Below are 19,519 nucleotides of genomic sequence, written 5' to 3'. Positions count from 1 at the left end.
CCAGAGAGTGCTGTGAAAGCTGTGGAGGGATTTCTAACAGGGTAGTGATAAAAAAAAAAAATCAGACTTTTAAAAATTTTTCTGTGTGCAGCCAGAAGGTTATGGTAGTAAGCTCTTGGAAGAGCCTTGGAGATGAAGATAGCTTGGATTTGGGTAATCACAGGTGAGAGACAGAAACTGGGGATATTTGTGACAGGATTCCCACATTTGCATCCTGTGAGACAGTGCTTTTTGAAAATAAAAATACAGACAAGGGTGATCAGGTGCCGAGGGAAATCCAGTTCTTGGCATCATTGTAACCAACCACTTGCACCAGCCATATGAAGAAACTCATGATGAGAGTTTGGGAAGAGTCAAGGGTAGATCCCAGGCTTTTGGCTTCAGTGCCTGGCTTCACAGAATTGCTTCTGCGATCTAAACCTGAAGAGGAGAGGGAAAAGGTGACAGTTTGTTGTGGAGGTTCTGAGTTTGAGGTTCCCATTAGTCATTCAGATGGAATCTTGAGACAGAAACACGGTCCTGGAGCTGAAAGGAGAGGAGAGTTTAGGCCATGCAGATGGCAGCTGCAATCAGCCAGGGAGGTGGCATAGGCCAAAGGTTTATGGAGCTCTCGTACTTCAGTGTCAACTGGAGGAGAATGAGCTGGCAAAAGAAACTGAGTACCAGACAGTCCAGAGAGAGGACAGAAACGCCAAGGGATCCTGGGGCAGTGGAGGGAATGTTCAAGGAGAGAGACTCTGCTGGGAGGTCCCGTAAGATGGGGACAGTGTCCTTTGGGTTAAATGACAGAGAAATCATTGGTGTGGCATTAGAGCTGCTCCCCTGCCGTCAGGTACAGAAGCCAGATGGCAGCCTACCGGTTGTGAGGAGTGAGCGGGAGGTTAGGAGACAAAAGTGAGATAGCAGCTCTGTTGAGAATTTTCTTTATGACTGCGCTGAGAAAGACAGAGCTGGGGGCTGGCCACAGGTGGAGATGTAGCGAAGACACTGTGGCTGGAATGGTTGGAGCGTGAGGAGGAAGTCAGGAGTGGGAGGTAGCTGAGGCGGGGAGGGAGAGTTGGGAGGCAGCAGGGGATGGGAGGAGGTGGGTGCAGGTGTGTGTGGTTAGCAGTTTTTCTGTTTTCTCTGTGAAGGAAGAGGCTACTGCAGTTTCGAGTATAAGGTGGGATACTTCCAGGGTGGAGAAGTGGAACTAGTCATTGTGGAGGAGGGGAAAATGAGTGCTCTAGAGAAAGGTGTTCGGATTCACAGGCAGAACGAGGCCCCGCTCAGGTTGGCCGCGCTGTGTCCGGTTCCTGATTTCCATTCCAGGGGCCCTGCGGAGGGTAAGTCATTCTGCTGCGCTGGAGATGCTGTGAAAGGTGTGGAGGAGCAAGGAGAGTGCTGAGCAAGGCAGTGAGTAACTGGTAGACTTTGGCTCTGCCTTGCACACAGAAAGGTGCGAAGGCAGGAGGTGATGAGGGGATAGGAGGAAAGGAGAAACAATAGAGCCACAGAAGAGCAGAGGAAATGGTTGAACAACTAAGCTGGAAAACAGAAGTTTGTGATCAAAGAGGGGATGTTTTCATGCTATGTGGCACATAGCTGTAGAACTAACCCTTTTCTGAGTTGCTTTTCTTAGTATGGAATTCCTGGTGATTTACTACAAGGTTTAGAATGGAATCGCTCACTCATGTTTATTTTGGGTACCATATATGGATGAAGTCTTACGTTTTTGTTTTAAAGAGCCAGATGTTCAGTATCTCATGTTGCCCTGTAGTCCTTATAATGGAGACAAAGCTTTCTTTGCTGGGTTCTGGTTCTTCCCAGAAGAGCTACAGTATTCCAGCTAGAAGTATTCCAGCCAGAGTGAGGCTGTGGTTAGGAAGAGGGATAATGCACAAGAGGGCTGGGTGCAGAGTGGAAGGAGATGAGGTCTTGGGAATGAAGACATGAGGGAAAGAGAAGCTGCCAGATTAGACCCGGGAATTGACTGGAATCGAGCTGTAGAAGAGTTCACTGAGTGTGGGATGGGGCTGGGGGTGTCTCTGGAGGTGACAGCTGACAGTGATGAGGCCCAGTGAAGGTAGTATAATTGCATGGCACAGACCTCAGAGGAAAGGGGGCGTTTGTTTGTTCCAATTTTAAGAGGCAGAGAGAGAGAGAGAGACTGAGGCAGACAGAACTGTCCATCCACTGGTTCCCTCTTGCAACAGCTGGGATTGAGGCAGGGGCTGTAGCTGGGAACAGGGAACTCAGCCAGGGACCGCATTATTTGATTCACCCCTGCTGCCTCCTAGGGTCTGCATTAGCAGGAAGCTGGAGTAAGGGGCCAGAGCCTGGCATTGAATCTAGGCATGAGGATGTGAGGCACAGGTGTGTTAATCAGCATCTAACCCACCGGGCTAAATGCCAGACCCTATCACCAACAGGATTTTGTTGTTCTTGTCATCATTTTCTTTTCTTTTTATAGGAGGTAAGAAAATAATAGTCTGGAAGTGAATAAAAACAAGAGCTTCATTCCTTCTCCACCTTCATACCTGGAAGAGAATCAGGGACAGCTAGTGCATAGGAGCTAGACCTGTGGCATCTTGTCACTGGGACCCAGACATGCAAGTTCTTGGGTCCTACTGCAGAAATAGAGTTCCAAAAACTCAGGGTAGGGCTGGAATCTGTTTCAGCTAGTCCTTCAGGTGACTGATGTTCTCAGAGTTTGAGGACCACTTCGTGATGGGTGATTGGGGTGAGGGAAAGAAGCACTCATCACTGACCCATGAACCCGCTGATGGATTTTCACCTGGTAGGTTTATGGAGAGACGTAGAGCCCTTGACTCTGAACATCGGTCTTGGTTGTCATGGAGTCAGGTGATGCCAGGCTATTAACAGTCTCAGAAGTGCACATGTTTCAAGTTTGGTGTTTGATTGGACCTTGGAGTTGTTGTTCATCCCAGAAGCACTTGTAAGGAATAGTTAATATCACTTAATTGTGTTTATGATATAACTTGCATTTTTATTATAAAAATTAGTTATTATAAGAGGTAGTTACTTAGACTTCAGAATTTATTTTTTCTTAGAAAGTTGTGAATAGGAGCCAGCATTGTGGCCTAGAAGGTTAAGCCTCTGACTATTGTGCCGACATCCCATATGGGTGCTGGTTTGAGACCCGGCTGCTCCACTTCTGATCCAGCTCCTGCTGATGACCTGAGATAGTAATGGAAGATGGCCCAAGTGCTTGGGCCCCTGTACTCATGTAGGAGACCTGGACCATGTTCTTGGCTTCTGGCTTCAGCCTGGCCTAGCTCTAGCAATTCAGAACATGTTGGGGAGTGAACCATCAGATGGAAGACCTCTCTGTCTCTGTCTCTGTCTCTCCCTCTCTCTCTAACTCTGCCTTTCAAATAAATAAATCTTCACACACACAAAAAAAGAAAGTTGTGTGTAAATTATATTTAGGAGAGGTTTCTCCTGATCACCCAATCTAAAATTGCAAGTATGCCATTGTTACTGGGAATGACATTTTATCAGAATAAGTATTCATCTATTGCAAAAGATAAAAGAAGGGGAGAGTTAACTGTAGGATGTATAAATACTCATGATAAAGATTTGTCCAGGAGAAATATTGGAAGCTGTGTTAAAGAAGTCTCAGGGCTGAAGTATACCCAAATTTAATAAATGGGACTGTTGTCTCAGTCTAACATTTGGCCACAGACCTGTACTTCAGAAGGCTGCTGGCCTTGCACAGGCAGGCAATGAGAGTAAAGCCTGGTGGCACAGAAGTCCCTGGGGGCAGCTGGTAGTACTCAAAGAACTGTGAATTGGGAGTAAGGAGATTTCTGCTCTATTCCTGAGTGATTCAGTAAAAAATCTGGTGCATGGATGATTTCAACAAGCATTTGCATGCCAAGAGACATTTCTTCTAATAAGCAAAGAAACAGACCCGGAAGTTTGATGACTTCCACCAAAACAGTTATTGGATACCCTGGGAAGAGAATCCAGCTCTGTGAGTGTGAAACCCTACCAGGCTGCCCACCATGTGAGTGTGGGGGCTTGGTTTCCAAGGGTTCCAGGAAGGGTCTTCTGTCATTCTCACCCTCCCTCCAAAAACAGTGCAATGAAAGGAAGCTTCCGGAATATTTTTTCTAGTAAATTTGTATGGTGATTGGGAGTGAGGTCATCTTGAATGATCAACAAGCAATTCATTGTCATTAAAGGATTTAGCAAGCACTAGCTTCAGTGGAGGAAAGGAACCAGGGAAAGGCACTTGAGCAGGGGACCCCCAACACTCCTCAGTCTTGATTACTTGACCCTGATGCCTACTTCACTCTATCCCCTATCTGGGACAACTAATATCGTTTCCGTTGGTGGCTGCCTCCTTTCCAGGGCATTTAATGATGTTTAATTTCCCTGTGGCGCCTTAGATTTGAGTGAGAAAATGAAAGACTTGCAGACAACTTTGAAAGGTGGCTGCTTTGCTCTAGATACTATTTGTGCTACGTTAATTTAATACACTAATCAGAGCTCTAATGAATTCTGTGATCTGCTAAGGTTATGTTAGTGAAGAATGGTATTAAAATTGGACTGATTTCATTTCCCAGAAGAGACTATTTGGAGATGAGGTTAAGGAGAAGTACAAAAATACCAAAATGTGGTTGTGTAATCTGTTTCTACTTTTCCTTCTTTCCTAAGTGGCTACTCTCCCTGCTGAAGGTTGTTCTCTCTACCTCTCCCCTCCCCCCAGCCTCCCTTCAGTCCCTTCCCCCACCTCTCTCCTTTTCACTGGAAGCGGCTCTTGCCTTCCTTCTATAGTGTAATGTTGTTGTGTTTTATTTTTGCTGCTGGAGGGAAGTACTCTTGGAATGGTAATGTCTGGGAATCAGAATTTTAGAGCATTTATTAATTTAATTTCATTTTTGGTTCTGCTTCATTCTAACAAAGCACCGTCTTGTCTTGTAGGCATTTGATTCCATTTTGAAGGACCAGATCAAGCTTTTTCTGGGCTTGGCGCCACATTTTATAGCAAGATTCCTTTTGGGTTTGAATGGTTTGGTGCTTAAGCGTGAGCCATTAAAAGCTTACTTCCAGAACAAAACTGGGAACACAGTTTGTTCCATTTTACTTTCTCTGGCGTGCTTGATTTTTTTGAGGGTTAGAATTAGGAGATAGGACCAACTAGGAAAAGAGTCCTTGAAGTGGGAGAAAGGCTGGGGGTTGGTAGGCATGCGTTTCAGCCTGAGTGGTTAGCAGCATTTGGCGGTGAGGAGGAAGCCTCTAAAAATAACTGGTGAGCAGCCTTCGCAGGCAGGTCCAATTTCAGCTCTAGAGGCCCTGGCTGCTTGGGGGTTGGCTAGTCTGGAGCTGGAGTAGGGGAAGACATGTGGCCTCCTCCATATCTGCTGAGAGCACTTTGATTTTTTTTTCTTTAGTATATATTATTCATGGATTGAAGAAATCACAATGACTGAGGATAAAGGTATATTTTTGTTGTTTGGGTTAAAAGTGGTTTTAGATCCAGCTGACAGCTTTGCGTTTTATTTTCAGTTGTGTTCTGTTACCACATTTTTGGCTAAGTGCTTTGACCACGTCTTGTTTTTTTAATTTTGAATGCCCAGAGACACTAACTTTCACAGTAGTTGAAATTATCATGGAATAATCTGTAATCTGAATATGTTTTGGTGTCTTAACACTGTTTTTTAGTTTATTTTACTAACAGAGATTGCATTTTACAAACGTCAAATAAAAGTACTAGGAGTCTTCCTTAGTCTTGTAAGTTAATTGCGGTAAGAGAATTGTATGTATTCCTAGATCACATAAAATGATAGGAAATTTAAGAGATGTACAAATCCAGTCTTACATTAATGAGCAGACTTAGTTGGTTCAAGCAAAGACCATATATGGAAACTGACCTAATTTTTTTGGGAAACATAATAAATGCCAAGAAAAGATAGTATAATATTTTTTAAACTGAATCATTAATCTTCAGCTGTACTTTAATGGCGTGTTGAATTTACTTTTATTGTACGTTTGTTTTCGTCCAAATTGTTAGTCACTTATTTTTAGTTCGTTAAAAGTAGACTGCACTCACTCATTCTGTTGACAGTTTAAGTAAGGAACGAGCAATAGATGTATGAAGAATGCTCCCAGCCCTCAGCATTCTAAGCAGTGACTGAAAGGATTGCGCTGTGGGGATGGAGAATGGGAGCACCTCCACGCTGAGTAGATTTGAGTATGAACTGGTTGGAAGGGGATGCTTGACTAGGCCGATAAAGAGCTTCATAGCACCTTGAGGAATATGAGTATATATCTGACTCTCAGTTCTGTTGGAAGATGTTTCTCTCCTTCTCCATGCATCATGTAATCTACGTCATTAGGTGAAATCAGCTGTTACTTCTGGCCCACTTTGAACAGTCAGTCCTTAGTTCCCAAAGGATTATATTTTGTAGGCCTGGAAAAATAATATTTGATGAATTACTTTACAGGTTCTGTGGTTTCTTAAAACTAAACAAATAGACTTTATGAATAAATATGAAGTGCCAGCATAGTGCTAACTAAAATTTGTCAACAGTTAATTGTAATTCAGTTACTGGTAGGCCAGCTAAGTAATTGACAGCTGTTTCTGGAGCTGGGTACATTTCCTGTTTTCTTTTCCTCAACCAAATAAATAAAATGACCTGTTGTCCCCAGCCCAGTCTCCATTTTTGGAGAGTCTTCATTTTGGACTGTTGGAACTGTATGCTTGGTCATTTCTAGGAGCATTCCCTGACTTGCAAGTCTGGTGCTTTCGACGGGACCGTGTGGAAAAATGAATCATACCATTCTAGCCATGTTTTTGACACCCCTCACCCACTGTAAGTTGAACATGGAGCAAAGGAATGGACTGAAAGATTCTTGAGTTAATGCTGATCTTAGAAATTAGGGGAACGAGTAGATATTTTTCCAGAATTCCTTTGGAACAAAGTACTGGTTTCAGGTTTCCTTAGGGAGTTCCGAGCCTTCTTGAAGGGTTTGTCTTACTGTGCTTTCTTCAGTTTAATTGGAAACTGATCTGTCCTTTGGGACTAGGCATACCACATTCACAGAGGGACACATCAAGAGTGTGTATTTTTACTGTTGTTAAAAAAGTACTCCCAAATATGGTGTCTAAGGAGGACTCCCTTCTATAATTTGGTGTTGTTTTTTTTTTTGTTCCTTTATGGGATTAATACCAGTAATAAGGTTAAGTATTCACAGTAATAAGTAACAGTTATGTCTTTTATTTGATATTATAAAGGGATGGATAAAATATTGGTAATAATTTAATAATCTAGCTAGGTAACATTTACCTTTTAAAAAAATTTTTTTATTTGAAAGGCAGAGTTACAGAGAGGCAGAAGGAGAGAGAGAGAGAGAGAGGGGTCCTCCATCTGATGGTTCACTCTCCAATGGCCACATTGGCTGGAGCTGTGCCGATCCGAAGCCAGGAGCCAGGAGCTTCCTCTGGGTCTCCCATGCGGGTGAAGGGGCCCAAGGACTTAAGCCATCTTCCACTGCTTTCCCAGGCCATAGCAGAGAGCTGGATCAGAAGTGTAACAGCCAGGACTCGAACCAGCACCCATACGGGATGCTGGCACAGTAAGTGGTGGCTTTACCTGCTACGCCCCAGCGCCGGCCCAACATTTACTTTTTAAAGTGATTAATACATTTAATAAAAATGATTTTTGGATAAAAATCTAATATGGATTATACCATTCTTGCATCATCAGGTTAAAGTAGTATTTTAGGACACAATAAGTGGCCACCAAGTCTCTGTCCTGTGGGCGCTGCCTTACCACTTGGCTTTCTGATTCTGTGCTGTGCTGTGCTCTGCAAAGACCTTCCCTCTGCTGCAGCTTGCTGCTTCTACATATTTGAGTTAGGTTGTCTCTCAAGTCTATTCTGTAGTTTTGCACAGCAGGTTAAGAAACTTGATTGAAAGTCTAAGAAGCATGTCTAAAATTGAGGTATACGAGGCGAAGGTTAGCTCTACCACATGTGTGGCTTTCTCTTGCCTCTCTCTTCTAATCCCCCTCTCTGTTTTGGTGCAGGATGTACAAGGGGTTCAAAAACTTCATGGCAAGTTCACGTCCCCTCTCAATACCACTTTCCACAAACAACTTTTTGCTGCCCACTCGTATTTACGTAATTTCTTTTGAAAAATCTTTTGTCTACTTTTTCCTTACATTTGGTGTTATAGGTCAATAATGTAATGAGTATCACCGATTTAACTGGGACAAAAGATGCTTCACTTTTGAGAATCTCAGAAATTTTCCTCCCTTGCTTCTAGTTTAAGAGAAACAAAGAATTGAACCTTGAGTTCAAGTTATTATTTTGTTTTATTAGCTTTTTCAGAATAGTTTTGTTTGAATAGTATCTTGAGTGTACTCCTCCTGCTGTATACATTTTGAAACCTTATTTGGATAAACATTATATCATGCCTGGCACACAGATGCTGAATAAAGATGGCCATGTGCTGCACAGATGTTTCAGTTAATAAGGGACTGCATAGTGGAAGGTGGTCCCACACGATTATATTGCCTAGTGCCGTCATAGCCATCTGAGCTTGTGAGGGTACATTCAGTATTGTTTGAACAACAGTGACATTAGCTAAAAACATTTCTTAGAATGTGTCCCCATGGTTAAGTGACGCATGACTTTTATGTGCAGTGAATGAAAGGATGAACTACTTACCTAGGCTTGTGATTTTCCACTTAATGAGGAACAGTACAAGAGACTAGTGTTAATTACAGAATGTCTGAGAGGAGATAGGGACCCAGTTTGACTGTATTCCTAGCATTCATTTTAAATAGAAGTTTGGATTTGATCCTCAAGCAGTAAGTAGACAAGGGGTGGTGGACATTCTTAGTACTTAACTATTATAGTTCCATATTTGGAAGTCAGTGAATATTTTCAAAGGCAGTTTTATATTTGGTATTCTATGAAAATCCATATGTGTGTATATTTATATGTTATATAGATATAAGGTTTTTCAAAATACATTCTTAGAAAAAATATCTTCATGTTTTTAGAAGTTTAATAAATGAACACACAGCACTACTACTGAATCTGGAATGCCTTTGCATCCACAGAGCCTACTTCAGTCTTTTTTTTCTTCTTATTTTAGCAGTGGCTTATTCTGTTTAGTTCCTTTTGTAATTTATGTGCTTAAGATGCATAAAAATACTGGAAGTGATTAACCTCCCCCACCCCCAACATTGCAGAAATTTTTATCCAGTCTCTCCCTACCGTGTAACATTTGGGCACTGAAACAGTGAAACCCATTTTATTTGATATAATAAATAATAATGTAATCTGTGCCTAAGAAGTATATTTTAATATACATATTATGTTTTTCTATAGCCAGTATTTGGAAGACTCTTTTTTTTTTAAAGATTTATTTGTTTATTTTAAAAGTTAGAATTACAGAGAAAGAGGGAGAGACACAGACACAGAGAGATCTTCTATCTCTCTCTATCTCTTCTATCTCTTCTATCACTCCCCAGATGGCTGCAATGGCCAGGGCTGAACCAAGCCCAAAGCCAAGAGCCAGGGGTTTCATCTGATCTCCCACGTGGGTTGGAGGGGAGGGCAAGCACTTGGGCCATCTTTCTGTGTTTTTCCTGGGCCATTAACAGAGAGCTGCATGGGAACTAGAGCAGCCAGGACTCTAACTGATGCCCAAATGGGATCCTTGCATTGCTGGCCCCAGAAGGAAGACACTTATATAGATCATATTATAAATGAAGTACATTATTTGGTAAATATATTCCTGTGGCTTTAACATATGATTATTCAGAAATCTGGCCCTTTTCCCGGTCTCTTAACACTAGAAAAAGGAATTTCTCTTGAATAAGGAAATTTGTCTTTTTTAGTCATTTTTCTATAGACTTGGATGTAGGTGTATAAATCTATATGCTTGAGTATTCATACATACACATACACAAACACACTTATATTGATTTAATTTTTATGGCCCCCTTTGAAAAATTGATTTTGTGGTGGGTTTTAAAAATGTAGGTACCCTGTGTAGTAAGAATTTTGGTTTTTCTTTCAGAGGGATATATTGGCAGTATTTTCTTGACTTGAACTGCTGAAAATTATCACTGGTGTTCTATAGCTAGAATTGCATTAGAAGTCAGAAGGCAGGTGCTGGATGAGAGTGAGTGGGGCTTTTGAAACCTTGCCAGCTGGCCCACTCAGTACGGCTGAAGAACTCAGGACCAGATAGGTCAGGGCTTGTGCTGGTGACTTGGGGTGAATCCCAGCATCTTCCCTCCGTAAAACTCATGATTATTCCTGTCCTCACCCACAGAGGTTCTCAGCCAGGCACTGCCCTTCCCAGGGACACGTGGAGCCGTTTGGGGGTGTTTTTGTCATCATCTCTAGGAGTACTTGCCTTTGGGTCCAGGGAGAACCAGCGGTGCCAGATGTCCTGCAGTGGGAGGAACAGTTGCATAAACATCCAGAAATGCCTTCTGCAGAAACAGGGGCACAATGCTGCGAGGAGCGCTTGTGGCAAAGCACGTGAATGCATTTTAAAGAGGTCCGGCTGGCTACGTGGGTGCAGGCGTCTCCTGCTTTTCTATCTGGTTGCTGAAACGTTTTCTTACGTGCCATTTTCAGATATGGCATATCCTTTTTACTTATCATGTGGTCTTCTCTTTTAAGGACAGTGTTGACTAATTTTTTATGACTCTCACTTGACCTCCGTTGTTTTATTTTTGGCTGTCAGAAGAATGTTTCCAGAAGAATAGAGGGCGTGTTAAAGCGCCTCAAGTGTAATAAGGGACGCTTGGTGGTTGGCAGGTTACAAAGCTGTTTGCTGCGTTGAGCCCACTTGTGAAGGCGCTCCTGGACCTTGCACGGGAGCGAGACCGTGCATGTTGATGTGCTGTTCCTCTGCTCCTTGTCCCTGCTCTCCACTTCCTGTAGTTTTCTTCTTTCTTCCCACTCCATAAGAACATGTTTTCTTTTGTGAGAGTTCACATGACACTTAAAATCCTACAGGAATTAGCATGCATAAAAGGATTTGGCTACCTTTTTATATAATTTCATTAAGTTGATGTGTTCTGAACTTTGAAAGAGGTTTTATTCAAGGAGTTTTGATAAGGAATGTAGAACTAAGGAATATTCATATTTTTTTCAACCCCCTTTTTTTTAATATTCACTGGTTAGCCTTTAGTAGTTCATATCTTCTATTAGTTCAGAATTAGGGTTTTGTTTACATAGTTTTGAGTCTAAGCAGAAGTGTTCCTGTTTCCAGAATTCTTACTTTGTATAATATGTTTTGAGAATTTCAGTGAAAACTTTTTGGAATGACTTACCATTATCAGTACTATCAGAAAACTGGAGACATAATTTATTCAGAAAAAAGTTGTGCAAAAATGTATTCTCTTCTTTATAATGACATTTTACATTTCTGTTATTTCTAAACAGAGCCAAAGCATGGACACAGGAATGGGAGGAAAGGAGGACTCTCGGGAAGCTCATTTTTCACATGGTTTATGGTCATCGCATTGCTGGGAGTCTGGACATCAGTAGCTGTCGTTTGGTTTGAACTTGTTGATTATGAGGAAGTGCTAGGTAAGAATTGTGATGTGACTTCTCTGTTGAATTTGTAAGAGGGTAAGTGACAACCTTAGTTAACTTAAACATTTGTGGACACTTTTCATACTGTTAATTTCTGGAGCCTTTCAGTGGTTCTCAGTAGGGTAAGAACGAAAGGGAATGTGAACAGTGTTACCTTGGAGTACTTGAACTTTGTACATGACCTGTAATATGTATTTTTAAAAAGATACTTTATATTGTATGTATATGAAACAGAGAAGTTTGTAACAAGCACCACTCATTCTCACTGCATGTAGCACTATGTAATTTCTATTCAATTTTGTCATTTTATAAATTTTTCAATTACTTGGTTATGAGCCACTGAATTTATTCAAGAACCCACTAATGGATCATAACCACACAATTTGTGAAACCATTCCTTAGGGGTTTCAAAGTACGCCCCTTGGTGTGTGTGTGTGTGTGTATGTGTGTGTGTGTTGGTGTTGATATGGGTTGTATGGGTGTGACATATGCATGTATAAGTGCTGGGATATGGGTATGTGTGCATGTATCTGTGTGAATGTGACTGTGTGTCTGTGTAGATGCTGGGATATGTGTGTTTGTGTTGGTGCTGGGATGCATGTGAGTGGAAGATGTGAGTCTGTATGTGTGTGATGTGTGATTTGTGTGGTGTTCTGAGGCAATTGCCATGGAATTTCTGATCACTTTACCCTTTCTCCTTTCTCTTTCCCCATAATCACTGTCGTTTTTTTAATTTGTTACATTAACGGTTCTTTATAATTTTTGGAGACACATCCCTCTTTTTTTCTCACTTAACCAAATATCTCTTCTTAAAATCAAGTTAAAATTCATATAACATGATATTCAGTTTTGTAAATATTTGAAAATGTCCAGTTTCATTTATTTGGTGTATTTATCATTAGGGCAACCATCATCCTTCTTAATTCCAGAATATTTCTATTACCGGTTTCCCTGAAACACCCAGTTCTTTATCTCCTTGCCTCTCCTGGCAAACATTTCTCTATCTGTAGTTTTGCCTTTCCTGGAAGTTCTGTATGATTGGAGTCATACATGTGTGACTTTTTTGTCTGCTCTTTTTTTTTTTTTTTTGCAAAATAGAGCATAAGGCTGAGTGTGACATCCCATAGTATGGATGTGCTCCATTTTGCTTTTCCACTCAGCAGATTGCTGCCTTTTCTGCCTGTTGTAAACAACAGTCTTCATCTCTAGTAATCCCGTGAAAGATGTGGACCCGTCACTAGAAAAGACGCCCACTTTCCTACATGGACTGCGTTGCACAGAAGACCCACCCCCTTCCCTCCAACCTCCTGTGCCTCTGCTTTTCTGGCAGATTACAGTTGTCTTTCTGGGGGCCAGGAGGCAAGAATTGAAAAACACATTCACATGTTGTTACCTGTCTTTCGCTGAAGTTTTTTTTTTTAATCACGTTAAGGAAAGTGTCTCTGGATAGACTCAGACTAACAGAGGGAGACTTCTAGTTTGGAGACAAACTTCTGAACAATTCTGTGCTTTTGTTGACTTATCATGAAACATCGTAAGGGAATGCAAGTTAAAGAACAGAAGAGATTTGAGACATTTTTACCTTTAAACATAAGTAATAATTTTCATGTTTTTACATGCATGCAGCCAAAGCAAAGGACTTCCGTTATAACTTGTCAGAGGTACTTCAAGGTAGGCCATTGGAGATGCATTTTAAGTCTGTTTGTGTGGGTCTCTAAATCAGGGGTGGGGGACCTTTTTTATGCCAAGCGACATTTGGATATCTATGACATCATTTACAGGCCATACAGAATTATAGACTTGAAAATTAGTCTGCTATTGATTTGTTGAATTTCAAGTCCTGCCTGCAGCTGCTTTAGCAGGACCAGACCAAGTGATTTTTCAGCCCTTATAAGGCCCACAGGCCAGCGGTTCCTCACCCTTGCAAAGTCTTCCTCCCTTTTCCACTAATTTAGTCATCATTTGCATCAGAAAATGTTAAGTGGTAAGAACAATTTCTCCTGTGTGTCAGGAAGTGATGGTATTTTCCATCTGCTCAGTGTTATTTGAATGCAATTCTGTGGACATCTTTGACCTACAGAGCAGCACTTTTCATTTCTTTAGCAGCAAAAATGATATTGTCCTTACTTCTCCATTAATATTACCATTTGTAATGTGTGTGTGCTTTCTAAGTCAGACTTCTCTATAGCAAGTTCACTATTTACCTAAGTATAGCTGGGGCTTTCAGAAGGTAAAATCGGTGGTGGGTACTCCATACCAAAATTTCTGCCTGCCCTTACGCAATCTTAATATACTTTATATTAAAGCAGTGGAAACAGAATTTAATGCTGTAGATATTTGTGAATGCTGTTTAAAATGTTCCTGTACATTGTGTTTCTTCATAGTCATTGTCCAAAGATGAATTAGCAACTGTTGATTTTAGAATGTTTTTTTCAGTATTGAATGTAGGTGACTCATTTGAAATGCAAAACAGCTTTCCTGATGACAAAGCAGGAAAGCCTCCAAATACTTAGGAGCTGTTCTTGAGGAGCAAGGTCTTGGTGCACTGTCTACACAGCAGAGCTGTTTTAAGCCTTTCTTTCCCCCTTAGTAATAGATGGCCGGTGCTAATTAAAATTTTAAGTAGGATAACCCTAAGTTTTCCTTTGTAATTTTGGGAAGCCTGCAGTTTTATATACTTTATTTCCAGAATGGTGACTTTATATTTTTTAGGGTTAATTCAAGATATTTCTGTTGTAAGTTATTATTTGAAATGTAAAATTTACTTCCCTGTTGTTTTTAGCACTTAATACTCTGTTCATTTATTTACATTTCATCTTTATTTGAGGCTTGCTTGTTCTGTATGCTTATATATTGATAGTGTAATGAAGTCTCATACTGCAATACATAAAACTTCATGTTAGAAATGTGTTGACCAGCGCCAAGGCTCACTAGGCTAATCCTCCGACTGAGGCGCCGGCACACAGGGTTCTAGTCCCGGTCGGGGCACCGGATTCTGTCCCGGTTGCTCCTCTTCCAGTCCAGCTCTCTGCTGTGGCCCCAGAGTGCAGTGGAGGATGGCCCAAGTGCTTGGGACCGGCACCTGCATGGGAGACCAGGAGAAGCACCTGGCTCCTGGCTTCGGATCAGTGCGGTGCACCGACCGCAGCGTACCGGCTGCAGTGGCCATTGGAGGGTGAACCAGTGGACAAGGAAGACCTTTCTCTCTGTCTCTCTCTCTCACTGTCCACTCTGCCTGTCAAAAAAAGAAAAAAGAAATGTGCCAATATTATTTTTCATGTGTGTTAAAAACTTTACCAAAAATATCTTTAGTAGTATAAGAAGCTGTCCTGAAATGATTAAATCAGGGTATTGTTAAACCTTTAAGGACAATATCATCTCAGTTATATTTCTTAGAATTTGTTAGGTGACTACTTCCTGAATAGCTAAGTGAATTTCTATCATTTTTAGGTGGTACTCTTTTGCAGGACTAGAGAACTAGGTGTTACTTTGGTAACATTTTTGTCTGATGGACAGTACTGCAATAATGATAATACCTTCTTAAATTTGTGTTTTCTTTATATATCCATCATTTCTCTCCATTTGTAGGAAAACTAGGAGTCTATGACGCTGATGGTGATGGAGATTTTGATGTGGATGATGCCAAAGCTTTATTAGGCAAGTACACATCTTTTTTGTTAGTGGTGGTAAAAACTGGAAACAAAACAATGATTTTGCTTTAATAATATTTATGTTATTTGTATTCATTTTTCAGAAGTGCTTACTAGAAACAATAGTGCTAATTTTAATCTGTAACTTTTAGCTAATATAACTGCGGAGATATGTATTTCTCCTCATTAATCAGCATCATTTCCTTTGCTTTAGCATAACATGTATTAAAACAATATCAAAATCTTAGAAAAACAGTGGATATGGCATGACATTAAACACAAAGCTTGGTAGAATAATAACACAAATTCTTGGTAGGCATACTATTTTGTATATTTATGGTTATGAAAGAATGGGCAGATCTGTCACATCTGCCACCAGCTAAATTTTCAGATTAATTTCACTTCCTTTTAAGACAATAAATTCTATATATGAAAAAAAGAATTTCAGTTTTGATTAAATGTAAGAACTTATTAATTTTACCTCAGTTTATGTGGCTTTTTTTATGACCACTTAGTGGGAATCAGTGTTTGCTACTTGACAGTGGAAACTTACTATAAAATTTCCGTAAAATTTTTGTACTATCCTAACATTAATGAAATTTTCTATGTAATTCTGTCATAATGCATCTAAATTTGAGTTTCTATAAAAATATTAAATCCTTAAATGACTATAATCCCAACATGTTAAGGAAATAAAATTATTTGCAACTTAATGTATCAAGATGATTGTTAATTTGCTTGTTTATAAATGATTACTCCATTAATTACTTTAAATGATTAATTCTGAATAATGAAGCTTTTTATTTTATTTTACCTTTTTTTTTTTTTAGACTTATTTATTTGAAAGTCATAGTTACACAGAGAGAAGGAGAGGCAGAGAGAGAGAAAGAGAGAGAGAGGTCTTCCATCCGCTGGTTCCCTCCCCACTTGGCCACAACGGCCAGAGTTGTACTGATCCAAAGCCAGGAGCTTCTTCCAGGTCTCCCATGTGGGTGCAGGGGCCCAAGGACTTGGGCCATCCTCTACTACCTTCCCAGGCCATAGCAGAGAGCTGGATCAAAAGTGGAGCAGCCGGAACTTGAGCCGGCACCCATATGGGATGCCAGTGCTGCAGTCGGCAGCTTTACCCGCTATACCACAGTGCAGGCCCCAAAGCTTTTTATTTTAAAGATAACTTCATGTGGGCCTAACTTCTCTCATATTTAGAAATGTCCACTGTATTTTATTAATATTTTTTCTTAAAACCTACTATCAAGTTTTATTAGTTAGGAAATATCAACCATTAACACTTACAACATTGTGTTTCTTATAGAGAACATACTGATTTCTGTAACAAACTATTATATTAATAACTTTTTAATGTATTTTAGGTTTCAGAAGTTTATTTCCATTAATTAGCCATTTTCCTTAACTAGCCATTAAGAAGTTAACTAATTGTAACATGAAAATTGCTGTTTGTGGGAAGACCCATGTTAGCTAGGCAAATTGTAACATTCTTTGTTTGTAAGAAGTGTTGTTCTGGAGGCAGGACCAGCTTTGGTGAATCTCAGGGTAATTTTGGTTATCTAATAATTGTTACACAAAGGAAGGCAAGGCCAAGATACAGAAACAATTTTACTGTATACATGTACTACTTGCACAGTTGGCTTGAGGCTTTTGTAAAGATAAAACAAACCAAAGGTGAACTGTGAAACTCACTTATCACTTCTACCCTCGTTTCTACCCTGTTTGAATTCTCTGCATGAATTGCAGCCTTAACTTGAATGTTACGATGTTCTTTTCTGGTGTGTGAGATTGCTGGAAGTTATGCTTCTGCTACTGGTGAAATTATTGGGAATGCATAGACTTCAACAGGTGTGTATATTCAGAGAGAGACTATGGGAGGAGGAAACACAGTGAACATATACCCAAAAGAAGCCAGGTATCCTGGGTACATTCTTACTGGAGAGGCAGCTAAAAACTTAAGCTTGAACCCTAAGGATTTTGGCTTTGCATTAAGGGACAAGGAGTTCAAGTGGAAGAAGGAAGATAGAACAAAGATTAGTGGAGAGCTTGGCATAATAGCTATTGTAATAGTTGAGAGACATTGAACTTTTGTGTTTGCCATTTATTTCCTACTTTTTTTCTAGATTCTTAAATCTGCGTATGTGTAAATATTACCAATGTTAGGGAAAGGATACATTCATATTTATAGATTTATTTTGCATTTTAAAGCTTTGCTTTTTTGCAGAATATAAAAAAAGAATTAAATATGTATGAATAATTCAGAATCTGTAGCTATGATTACTTTTTATCATTTCTGGCCAAGGCCCTTCTGAATATATACTTAAGCCTGTTCTTTTTTATATAGCTTCATACTTTGTAACCAAATTATCCAAAATAAAAATATCTTTGCTCTTAGTTTAGATTAGTGAGAACTACATTGCTTGGAAATGTATTCTTTAAAAACTTGTTTTCCAAATGAAATCAACAGGAAAATGATCCAGGGACTGAATGCTGAGAGTGACATCATCTTAGAATAACACCACCTAAGGATTGCATGGTGGTCTTTTTGTTCCATGACTAGCACCTGGCTGGCACCGTGTATCAGGTATGGGTGGAACACACAAGGGAGCCAGCCCACAATTCCTAGACCCCTGTTGATTGTTCACAGACTGGACAGATGTGTAAGCAAGCCAAAGGAAGGAAAGGGCTGGAACCTGCCCAGCCAAACTGACATGTTGCTGCTTGGTGGGATTGCCACTTAGTTGATGTGAAGGAAATTTCATATACAGAATGTTGTCTTTTTCTCTTTGGAATAGCACATTCGTTTTAGGAATGACAGGGAGGTTGGATGGTTGGGTTATAGTTTTCTTCTAGTTTTTTGCACACTTGTCACACAGAAGGGTGGACAAGTTTTACCTTTTCTATTCAGTACTTGGAAATGATTATATGGGGAAATGGAGAAAAGTAAAAATATTTGTACAAAATATGCAGCCATATGTTTTAAAGCAGAAAGAAGAAACAGTTATTTCCAGAGACTTGTGTAGAAATATGGATTTCTGTTTGTAGCGTTTGTTACCTGTTTAATTCAGTGAAAAAACATTTAAAAATAATTTAAATAACAGGTGCAAGTGTGTTCCCCCACATCCTCCAAGTGGTCTGTTGATTAACAGAGAAGAAAATTCACTGTAATCTTTAAAACAAAGTAGTTGCCCTATTATTATGTCTTCACTGCTGGTAGATAAGCAACATGCAGATATTGAGCATTGTGAAAGGCTGAATTAGGTGGTTATAGTTGGAGAAGCTTTGTCTTGACATTTCTCACAACTAGAACTCCTACCATGTTTTTCTTCTTCAAAATGAGGAAATACTGCTATATATATTCAGAGATTTTTGATACCTACTGGAGCCAGTTGACCTACCAGTTCCTCATAAGAACAATAACAAATAAGAACCAATAAAAACAACATATACTTTGATTTCTTTGTATCATGGGGTCCTGTTTTGGGTCCAGTACTTATAAATAAAAAATAACTTTTTAGTAGAAGCTTATTTCATGGACTGATGCAGGGAGAAATTTAAAATGTTCCTATTACAAATGACTGGCTAATGCTTTAATCAAATTCCTTATCAGTAGGATGAGTGAATTATTATTATTAGCTGGCTCTTATTGTTCAGAATTACAGGACCATGAGTCAATTGCAAGAGTGTTAAAGAGCCAATACATGTAATGTTAAAATCCAGGTGTTACAATTATTGGAGTTCCATCATTTCAGTGCATCTGTACCCATCTGTGGGTGCTATAAACAGTAATTTTGATATTGAATCTGGAGTGTTGTAAGTTAACTTCAGGTCCTAGGTGGAAAAGTTTGAGGACGGTGAGCATCTCTACTTTCAGTGACGACTGTTTATATATATATTTGTATAATCAACTCTCGATAATAAGTGGGTGGTAGTTGAGCAAATCTGGAGCTTGTCAGAAGTGTATGTCTATTTTCTCTGACACTGCCTTTATTCAGTCTTTCCATGACAGTCAATCGATTCTCCCATTTACTGTCTATTGATTTGGGCTGATAGAATTTTGTCAGATTTTCAACTACAAATTTTCTAATGCAAGAAGGACAAAGACGGTTGGTCAGAGGTGGCCTCCCTTTACTACACACGATTGAGAGTTGATTGTGAGGTGTGCATCTTCATTGATTTCTTTGTTTTCCCAGTTACCTTCTCTGTAAACCTCTGTGACTATGATGCACGTCTTATTGAGATCACCCTTCCGCAATCTCCTTTTTCAGCCTAACTGCTCTCCT

The 19,519-nt window shown here is 40.0% G+C and overlaps 1 protein-coding gene across 30 annotated transcripts in view; it reads left to right on the top strand.

Annotated features, from left to right (window-relative positions):
* ASPH (aspartate beta-hydroxylase) overlaps positions 1-19,519 on the top strand; it is a 240,199-nt gene that overhangs the window by 31,865 nt on the left and 188,815 nt on the right. For 8 of the 30 annotated variants that reach the window (XR_016235683.1, XM_089335288.1, XM_089335286.1 and 5 more), the window contains exons 2-4: positions 11,428-11,574; positions 13,207-13,251; positions 15,169-15,237. Coding sequence is in view for 28 of the 30 variants with exons in the window: in XM_089335288.1 (XP_089191414.1) it covers positions 11,428-11,574; positions 13,207-13,251; positions 15,169-15,237 (261 nt within the window). In the remaining 2 variants the exon portion in view is untranslated. Of the gene's footprint in view, positions 1-5,228; positions 5,450-11,427; positions 11,575-13,206; positions 13,252-15,168; positions 15,238-19,519 lie in introns of those variants that run through there. The other 22 variants (XM_089335304.1, XM_089335301.1, XM_089335302.1 and 19 more) reach the window with 6 other exon arrangements.

This window comes from Oryctolagus cuniculus, chromosome 6, assembly GCF_051225735.1.
Source record: "Oryctolagus cuniculus isolate XC-2025 breed Fujian yellow rabbit chromosome 6, ASM5122573v1, whole genome shotgun sequence".
Taxonomy (NCBI): Eukaryota; Metazoa; Chordata; class Mammalia; order Lagomorpha; family Leporidae; genus Oryctolagus; species Oryctolagus cuniculus.
The sequence above is the reverse complement of the archived record's forward strand: the minus strand, read 5'-3'. Positions and strand labels throughout refer to the sequence as shown.